The 10,277-nt window shown below is 33.8% G+C and overlaps 2 protein-coding genes across 2 annotated transcripts; both read left to right on the forward strand.

Moving 5' to 3' along the window:
- The first annotated feature begins 206 nt into the window (after window positions 1-206).
- Window positions 207-4,649, forward strand: LOC116348999 (facilitated trehalose transporter Tret1-like). Its single transcript, XM_031780249.1, has 11 exons — window positions 207-336; window positions 868-1,308; window positions 1,481-1,634; window positions 1,720-1,776; window positions 1,954-2,070; window positions 2,216-2,270; window positions 2,750-2,875; window positions 2,955-3,499; window positions 3,588-3,753; window positions 3,893-3,956; window positions 4,067-4,649. Exons 2-11 carry the CDS (start codon window positions 1,237-1,239, stop codon window positions 4,373-4,375), a joined length of 1,665 nt encoding a protein of 554 aa, XP_031636109.1. The 5' UTR covers window positions 207-336; window positions 868-1,236; the 3' UTR covers window positions 4,376-4,649.
- A 3,511-nt stretch (window positions 4,650-8,160) lies between these two features.
- Window positions 8,161-9,933, forward strand: LOC116349013 (zinc finger protein OZF-like). Its single transcript, XM_031780266.1, has 2 exons — window positions 8,161-8,334; window positions 8,545-9,933. Exons 1-2 carry the CDS (start codon window positions 8,318-8,320, stop codon window positions 9,911-9,913), a joined length of 1,386 nt encoding a protein of 461 aa, XP_031636126.1. The 5' UTR covers window positions 8,161-8,317; the 3' UTR covers window positions 9,914-9,933.
- The last annotated feature ends 344 nt before the right edge of the window (window positions 9,934-10,277 follow it).

The following is a 10,277-nucleotide window of genomic DNA, read 5'->3' on the forward strand; positions in this document are numbered from 1 at the left end:
GTGCACAATGCAAAAAAGTACGTGCGAATGTACGACAAAAACAAACGATGAGAGAACGAAACAAAACACAGTCTCACAATACACACATAACATAAACAGTTGGGCGCACGCGGCTCGGACACAATTGAAAGAGTTTGCATTAGCAAAAACATGTTCCATTTCAATTACTCTTAGTAAAATTTTTGGCACATGTATTTTTTTTTTTCATCTCCACAATAGATCGCTGTAGCTTTGTTGCTCAGTACCTGAATAAGATGCGACGATTTAGTTGCCGTTGTGTAGCCGATGAGAGTAGTTCACATACTTTGATGCTTTTTTTTCACATTTTAACAGAATGTAAGTGATTAATTTCAGTAATTTTCTTTATTGACAGAAGCATATTTACAGTGAAGAGCAAACGATCTTGAATTGGTAAAAAGGATCGGAACTTTTCAATAAAAAAATATTCTAATAAAAGTGACAGAGGAAACCAATTGCGTTGAATAATTGAAAGAAAGTGAAAAAAGGCGGAAATAAGCAAAAACGAGATCGATCGAAAAAAAAATCAAAAAAAAAAAAATCCGGAACAGTGTTGTGAAAACGAATGATGAAAAACTTGTTGGTTCTCTATAGAAACTGTGATTACTCTCAATTTATTCAATTATAAAAACGTTTCTGAATACGAAAATTGTTCTGTCAATAGCGAAAAATAGCATTGATTTTTTTTTTGGACAAGCGACGAAACATACAACCTCAAGTGACGTTTCAAATGTTTATTGTTATTGTTGCTATTTATCACCTCGTTCACATACCACTTATCTCCAAAATTTAATAAAATTATGAATAATATGATATTCAATATTTTTTTTCTTCTCCGTTTCATTCCAGTTTTTACGGCGACCAACCACAAAACCTACGCTTCCGACGGTGTTTTTACAAATAAAGTCAATGGCATCAAAAAAATCATCGTTTATTTGCAAAAACTAAATGTCACTCGTGATACTCGATTTTTGTTAAATAAGCGTCCATTCAAGCGGCATTTTCTTTATAAATTCTGTAATTTGCGAAAGGTCAAATAAAACTTCAATGCTCGCTACATATTTATTACCGATTTGATAAATATCATTGAATGACCTTCATCACACACTTTGAATCATCTGTGATATATTGAATATTTACCAATTAATTTGCTGACACGTTGTTTTGCATGTTGTGATATTGTTTAATTAAATATAAAAAAAAATTAACCCCATCGAGATGAGTCAACCGAAAATTTGCGATAAAAAGAGCGAGAGGAAAGCCGGTCGATTTCGTCGGATTTTGGCACAGGTATTTCCTTTCAAAACATTTGCAATTCGAAACTCAGGCTGAGAAATCCCCGTTTTCCATCTTTGGCATTTTTTTTTTTTTTTTTTTTTTGAAAAATTTATTCAGCCGCAAAAATGATTTTTTACTCAAAGAGATATTCGAACGTTATCACAACTCTCTTGTATTTTGACAGCTTGTAGCAACGACAGTGAAAAATTTTCTTCTCTTCAATTTGGGTTTGTGTTTCTCTTTGCCAACAATTGTGATTCCGGCGCTTACAGGGATACAAAATGAATACAATCAAGGTGAAACGCTTACAATCACACCCGTTCAGGCGTCTTGGCTAGGCAAGTGATATTTTCAATGACGTTGATGGAAATCACATTGAAATAATGTCACAATAAAATACAAAATTTATTGATATTCAATTAGGTGCTCTTGCTTACCTGGTCCAACCATTTGGAAGCATACTATCGGCGTTAATCACAGGTGAAAACATGTTTAATATTTTGAATAAACTACAACAATTTTTTTTTGTTCGATACAATGAGTAGTAAAACATGTTCGCTTCAATGCTCAAACGAGTCTTTGGATCGTTATTTGTTATTTGTTAATGCCAAATGTGAGTTTCATTGAATAATTTATTTCTTTTCTCATTATGAATAGATCCACTTGGTCGAAAAAGAGCGATGATTCTTGTAAATATTCCATTCGCAATTGGATGGTATATGTTATATCGTGCCACTACTGTTTGGGAAATATTCTTGGGTTTTGCAATGCAAGGTAATTAAAATGGTTTTTAATTAAGCTGCGAAGTGAATATTGAAATTTACTTATTTGAATGAAGTGGTTTCATATTTTTTGTTTTGCCGTCGTCTATCTATACCACCGATATGTATCTTTTTATTGTGTTTTTTTTTTTCAAAAGGCTTGGCAGTTGGACTTATGGAGGCACCTATCGTGACCTATTTGGGAGAAATATGGTAATTAGATTTAATGACTTCAAAATCAAGTAGATATGTGTCTTTCGCACATCATTCAATCGCGTATTTAACATTCCTTGAACTGGTTTTATTCATGAGTGATTTGCGTACAAGATATTAAATAAATATGCACGTGACTATTTAATTATTCACGACTTATGCTTGAGCAAACTGATTCGTTGCTGCTGTGGTGAGGTGCTGTTATTGTTTTGAAAGTTTCTTGACAAATCGCTAAATCCAAATTCCTCATTTTTTACACAAATTACCCAACGAGCAGTAATAAAAACGTTCATCGAGTCAAAGTATGTGATATCATAAACAGCAACGCTTCATGGTAGTAGCAGCCCGAACATTCATTTATCGCAAACAAATTTAATTGAAGCATCAATGTAAACATGAATTACAAATTAAATCCACAATCGCTAATCTCTTTTTATAATTTTTTCCGGTGATCGTGATTTGGGTTCCTGGTGTATTAGTGAGCCTTCGGTACGTGGCGTGTTGATCGGTTATACATTCATTTTTGGTACAATTGGAATGTTCACAATATACTTGATGAATACGTTGATGGCATGGCGAACGGTGTGCTTTATTTGTTTGTGGGTGTAAGTACCAAGGCATTACATTCCATTACATGTTGATTAATTTCCATTAATTCCATTTTTTTCTTCTGATTATCTCTAGACCTGTGTTCACCGCGTTTGCAATATGCTTTATCCCAGAAACAATGCAATGGCTATTGTCGAAGAACCGAACTGCTGATGCTGAAAAAAGCCTGCGCTGGCTGAGAGGATGGGTGTCAAGTGAAGCGGTGGCGCAAGAATTCAACGATTTGAAGCGGCACAGTGAACTTTCGAAATCGTGTAATGCTTGCATCAAACAAAATGTGAAATGTTCACATCCGCTGCCGACAATGGTGGAAAAATTCGCCGAATTAAAACGAAAACGAACATTAAAGCCATTATTCATTGTTATCTCGCTATTTTTCCTCGCACAATTCTCCGGCATTCTGTCAATGAGACCATTTATGGTGCAAATTTTCAAAGCATACGAGAGCCCAGTTAAACCCGATCAAGCCGCCACAATTATGTCTGTTTTGGATAATTTGGCCAATATCACATTTATGCTACTTGTAAAACTGACTGGCAAACGAAAATTGTATCTATTTTGTTTGTGCGGTGTGTTGGCATGTGCTGGAACGATTACATGGTATGGATACACTTATCTTCGTAAGTATCTATATTTCTATGTATTGTTAACCAGTGAAAAACACATTTTTTTTTTATTTATATTTCGTAACCTTTTTTTTTTGTCCAGCGCCGGGCTATGTGTCATTCGATCAAGCACATCACAAACCATTCGAATTGGAAAATAAAGATCTTGGATACATTCCCATGGTTTGTTTAATGCTGTGGTCTTACTTTGCCTTCTGTGGATTTAATGGTATGCCTTGGATGTTCTTGTCTGAATTGTTTCCGTTCAAGTGAGTATTTGGCTCAATGAGATTTTACTTTTTTTTTTAAATTCATCCTTTATTTTTTTTTTAAAAGAAGAAAATTTTTAGTTTTTAAAGCAAAAGGCCGCTTTTGCACCAAAATATTCATAAAACCCATTTATTTCAGATCACGTGGAATGGCTAGCGGTGTTGCAGCGGCCACAAATTATGCATTTGGATTTTTCACCAAAGTAAGCATATTTCTTTGAAACAAAATTGATTTGTTGATATTGATTACAATAATAACTAGAACTTTGGAAACAAACGAAACACTCTAACTGTCTTACTTTTAAAAACCTAGAAAACGTATTACAACTTGGAGACAACGCTGTCGTTGCCTGGTGCTTCGTTGTTGTACACAATCATCTGTCTATTTGGTCTTATATTAACGTACAACATTTTGCCGGAAACAGAGAATCGCTCACTCGAAGACATTGAACTGCATTTTTCGGATAATTCAAAAAAGATTACCGATCGCAAAATAGCAAAACGAGCGAAAAATAAACATAGAGAAAATGGAAATCCGGAAAAAGTATTCGCCGTTGCGATCAATGACAGTGAAAATAAGTCAAGCTATTACAACAAAGGCTTTGAATTGGAAAAAGTGTAATTTTTTATCTCTTAGGTTTTTATTCAATTTTAAAATTGTAGGAGTGTTTATGTCTTTGAGACATTTTTATCTTTTATTGACAAATTTTAGATTTTATTCAATTGTGTTTAATTTTAATTACGATTCCGCCCAATCCAATTTCAATTGTGTGAATATTAGTTACCATTTTGTTTTGAATTTATTTACAGTGATCTCCATTAACAAAATCAATTAGATTGTACCAAATAGCATGTATGAAAAATAGGCGAAAATATTAAGAACAAAAATAGAAGAAAGCAATAAAAATTCAAATTAACACGAAGAATTGATAAAATGCATATTTGTTATTATTTTTCTTATCTGGTTTGGAAATGATGCTGAACATTGTTACGTGTCTAGACGTCCATATTTAAGTAAATTCTATTATTGGCGTGTGCAATAATATTTACTTGTTTTATCATCTGTTTGTGAGTACAATCTGAGGAAGCCAGACATCTTTTGTATTTTACGAATGTCTATGCCATATAGGTGAGTAAATTTCGATGACACCAAATTTCGGTGATTATGGGTAAAAATAAGAATTTTGAACTTTTTATTATGCATTTTTATAGGTAAAGATACTTGTACGAACTTGACTTGATATTGGACAAAAACATTGATCTGAATTCTCGAATTTTGTGATTGTAAATATTTCACTGTTTACAAACGTCATTTGCAAGCGTCCAACTGTATTTTATACATTCTATTCTGTCTTGTATGTTCAATATCAGACGAGATTGTACTTCCCGATAAAAATACACGGTAATTTGCTCTGCACAATTAAAACGGGTTTTTAATTTATTGCGATTTAGTGCTTGGACTTGCCATTTTATTCTAATTTTCGATTACATCATTTTTATATCATTGAAAACATCGATTATTTATTGTCTGTGAAAAAAATAATTCAATTAAAAGAATAATAATTATTCTAAAGATAAATTATTTATCTTATCTGTTGGTAGTATAATGTCTATGATCGTCCCATCACAATTGAAATACAACACAAAACTTCACGTCAGCTCAGCACAGATGTGCTTCACCTGTCATTTAATATTTAATGAGATAATTTTTATTGAATATTGAAAGCATAGAAGTCAACGTATTAAGCTAATAAGCCGTAAAATTAAAAACCGTTTGAATGAACGAGTGACTTTCATTAGCAGAAGTTTGTCGAGAGTTATGAGTATTAAATCCTTGGTTGAATTACCAAATGAAAAATTAGAAACCAGTTTGAGTAACGTTACTTGAGAACAAACGTTATTATATTATCGAAGAAGTAATAGAAGGAATGTCGTGTTTCATTCAATCTTATGTCATTGATTTGCACCTGGATCTTCGAGCCTTGTGAGTGACATGTTTGAAAATAAGTTGACGTAAAAAGCTAACAAAAACCAGAAACTAAACTCAATGACAGTTAAGGTGAAGAATCCAGACATGTTGACTGAAGAGAACCACCAATATAGATATCGTCGCTTCATCGCACAACGCACAGATATAAGCAATTTTGCTTAGAATTTCTAAGACTTTAATTTATTTAGAGTTTTTTTTATTGCCAGAATTTATAATAATTTAATGAATTCCATGAAAAAATCTGTAATGCATGGAATGGTGGTATTGCCCGAAATTTGGATCATTGCGTCGAACTCGATGAATTGCCGTTTCAAAATAATTATGGAAGTCCAAAACAAATTACTCACCGTGTTCGAATTACGTTCTTAGATTTGAAATGAAAATAAGAGGCATTTCAAATAAGAAAATTTATTGAATCAAAGTTTTTTTGGACATTTAGTTAGTTGTTTGTTTAGTTGCGTAAAGTGTTTGTTCTACAATTTTGTTTAGATTTCGTTTTAATTTTTACATTTAATGTTTTTGGTTTTTGAACTGTTTGCATTACTGCCTGTGATTAAGTTTAACACAAAAGCCATTGATTGATGCATTCCATTCTTCACCCAGGCGGTTTTTCAAAATGTCGAAATTAGTCTTGTCTGCCAGATTGAAACTATAGCTCATCAAATTGCATTTAGAAATCATACGAAGTACTTGGTAAATTGAGACACAATAACCAAAAAAGTTCAATTCCCTTCAATAGTGGTAATTCTTGTGCAGCTTCAGTCATGACGCTTTCGATGATATTATTGATTCTATCGTTGATGCACAATGTAATTTTTTTGATCGATTGATTTTTTTTGAAGAAGTTCGACCAATTGTGTAAGTTAATCGACGGCAACGGAGAACAAGGGTATTGCAGCTGAGCTGACCAAATGTCACTTTATTTTCTTTTGATGTCATCAAACGACCAACATTCTTCTCGACGCAAATATCCAGTTTTTTCAACGCAGGTAAATTGATCGGAGTGTCAACATTTTCCAAATTGGCTCTGGTATCAATATGAAGACATTCTAATTGGGCAAGTGTTTTGCATGTGTTCCAGAAGTCTTTGGGTAGAAAAATCCCATTTGGAAATAGGCTGCGTAATTATGGATTATTTCGCAAGTATCGCGGCTGCTATGAATTGTCAAATGTTCCGATTGTGGTATTTTCTTCACGATGAGAATTTTCTTATTAAACATAGTAGAGCGAAAGAATTTCAAATGACGTAATGCCGGAAATCATTTCTTAAAATTTGTATCTGCATAAAATTCGCAATCGAAAGATTCAACGAATTTAAGATTTGAAAGTGATTTTTTTAGCAAGTTTTTTCTGATGCGAAGCCAGTGAATTTTAAGTTTACATAACGAATCGAAACAGTATTCATTCGCATAGCCAATCAGCTTCTTGCCAAGTCCAACAATCGCAGTTGAATTTTTTTGTCACTGATAACTGATTTCAATATTGTCGCCGTTTGAACGCAAAAAATAGTCATCGTGTAAAATGAATTCTGTCTTTCCAAAATTACGCTGGAATGCCAGGTCAGCGGCCGCTTTAAATGTTTTGTTGGTGTTTGCAATGTTCAAAAGGTTTTCGAAACTCAACTGCATAAAGATTCGCTCAAGACAATCATCCACGACATCCGTCAGCTCCATTGTATTGGCTGATGCGCTTTCATCATAGTCAGTTCGTGGGTGCTCCTTTCAAAGTTTTAGTCCCAAATTTGTTCCTTGATCGGCCATTTTCTGTGCAATAAATCATAAATACAAAGATCAATCACAAAACAAAACTCCAAATTACATGAATTCTATGAATAACATGTGACTAACAGATTCACACATTATTACAAAGAAGTTTGTTTTAAAATGTGAGGTTAGAAAATTAATTGCAGTAAGTATTGTAGCTTCATAAGACCACAAATTTGATAGACATTGAGAAAATACTTGATAAAATTACCAGGTTCTTTTGAATATTTTTTGCCTTCAAAGTTTATCCATAAAACCTTTACAAATTAATATTGATCAAAATAAAATTTATACTCACACGTGTGTACTGTTCCCTTCTAATGAGTGTTTCTTTGAAGAAATCCAATCAATCTACTGTGTATAGTACCACATCGGATCAGTTCGCATGTTTGAATCAAATTTTATCCTTAGCTTTTCGATGAGCTTCAAATAAAAAGGTTTTTTTTTGAAGATTTATTTGTTTCTATCATTTTCTTTTCAATGAAATGAGAAGTTTTTGGAAATTGAAACTGTATTGGAAAAATTTCGAATAATATCGATTTGCGACTACTTATGAAGCTCACAACCACGTTGACAGCTATACCGCACCAATACATTTGCCTCACTCCAATTCTTTCTTGTGTGAGTTGACACATTCTTTTTGTCGGCGACTGCGATAGCATCAACACGTTTTTATTAGGTGCAGTAATTTTGCACATAAAGTTCACATTATTTTGATTTGATTTTCATTGAAAATTCGTTAAATTCTAAAAAGAAACTAAACAAATACACTCACTGTTGGTGATTGAAGCAATAAATTCAGCGAAACAAAATGGAAAAGAAAAGGAAGTATGTAAATTGTTTGGTGATTGACCCTTTGTACCGCATTGTACCGTTGTTTTTGTTGTAGTAAAAAATTGCGTCGTAGAATTTCCGATTATTCTGAAATGTTAATTTTGCTGCCATTATTGGTTTTAGACTTTGTTTTGAATATAATTGTACGGAAATGATGTGGCCACAAGACTTGATCGCAATTATTTTCCATTTAATATTTTCTAGGCGGTCAACAATGGGCTGCGTCGTTGATGATTTGGATCGCAGCGCACCATCTCAATTGGAATGTTCGGGAATGTGTATCGGGCACAGTGACAGTGCGTGTTTAATTGATCCGGCCGAAATCAAAAAAGAGATATGCATCAAAGAAGAAGATCCAGACTCTGTTGGGCATTTAATCGATGTTCCCGTAGTGTACGACAATGAATCGCACCCGTTGCATAACCTCAATGAGCATGATGGTGAAGATGATTTCGCACTTTTGGGCGTCGATGATGTGAAAATTGAGCCGAAACAAGAAATCGATTGCAAGAAGGAAAAAGAAACGAACACAAATGCTGATTCGCGAAAAGATGTAGCACATGTGCAACAAAATCGACAATTTCAACCAGACAATGGAAGTAATTCGATGGGCAACAGCATTCCGAAAAATAATCGAAAAGCACACAAATGTGATCTTTGCGAATATTCAACCAAGTACAGGTCACATTTAAAAAGGCATTCACGTACACACACCAATGAAAAGCCATATGGTTGCAAATACTGTGCAAAACAGTTTACATCGAATGGAAGCTTAAGTGCTCATATGAAAGTTCACGTGGAAGAGTTTTTGTTCCACTGTTCTGGCTGTTTGCAAGGCTTCGATGAAAAAGATGCCAAAATGATCCACGAAACAGGTTGCATGGCTCGTCGCTACGAGTGCCATGTGTGCAAGCAATCTTTTGGATCACAAAAAACAAATTTACTTAATCACGTTCGTGTTCATAGCGGCCACAAACCATTCGAATGCACCAAATGCCAAAAACAATTTTCAGACAATGGGCATCTTACTAGACACAAGAAAATTCATTTCGGTCCACCTTCATTTCACTGTTCCAGATGTCGCTTGGGATTCACACAGGAAAACATAAGAAATGCACATGAAGGCAAATGCAGTCGACGTGTATACGAATGTTATGTTTGCGGAAAATTCATTGGTAGCCCGAAAGCACAGTTACTAAGTCATATGTACAATCATACAGGCGAAAAGCGATTCAAGTGCAAACATTGTTTGAAGAAATATACACAGAAACCCCGTCTTGATGATCATTTGAAATCACATACCGAAAATCTCCCGTTTAAATGTTCGATTTGTCGCCTCGGTTTCTTGAAGCAAACACAACGCAAGGTGCACCAGAAGACCTGTTTCCGAAAAGGTTACGAATGCTTTTTGTGCGGAAAATTCTTTGGCTGGCTCAAAGCTAACTTGAAAGGACATATGACGAAGCACACAGGCGAAAAGTACTTCAAATGCAAGCTGTGTGACCGCAATTATGCCCTGCGCTCCAGTTTGAAAACACACATCAATCGAAGCCACAATGGGAAAATGAATTAATATCGATCCGCTGGTGCAAAGGGCATTAAAATAATCAATTTGAATTTTTACTTTTCTATTACATTTATTTTCAAACATTTATATCATTTACAAAGTTGATTCTTTACATTTTCTTCTTACAATTAATAATCAAAATAAATGAAAATAATTACAATGTGAATTATAATAAGAACTTAATCAAAGTTAACCTAATAAACGTATAGTCGTTGACAAAACAATGTTCCAAAAATACATACAAAAATACAAACACTAAAGCAACATTTTCTGTAGCTTATTTGTATGTTGATGTTTCTTTTCATTTGTATTAGTTCATCTAATTGCGTATATACAAATTATGAATTCCATGAGTTTCAAGTTATCCATT

This window comes from Contarinia nasturtii, unplaced genomic scaffold, assembly GCF_009176525.2.
Source record: "Contarinia nasturtii isolate CC-2019 unplaced genomic scaffold, AAFC_CNas_1.1 Cnas_scaffold_2740, whole genome shotgun sequence".
NCBI lineage: Eukaryota > Metazoa > Arthropoda > Insecta > Diptera > Cecidomyiidae > Contarinia > Contarinia nasturtii.

What these genes read in the sequence shown, in the direction of transcription:
- LOC116348999 (XM_031780249.1), top strand. Translation starts at nt 1,237, where the DNA reads ATGAGTCAACCGAAAATTTGCGATAAAAAGAGCGAGAGGAAAGCCGGT. An exon ending in ACTATCGGCGTTAATCACAG is followed by an intron (nt 1,777 to 1,953) that starts GTGAAAACATGT and finishes CATTATGAATAG; the next exon opens with ATCCACTTGGTCGAAAAAGA. An exon ending in TGCTTTATTTGTTTGTGGGT is followed by an intron (nt 2,876 to 2,954) that starts GTAAGTACCAAG and finishes GATTATCTCTAG; the next exon opens with ACCTGTGTTCACCGCGTTTG.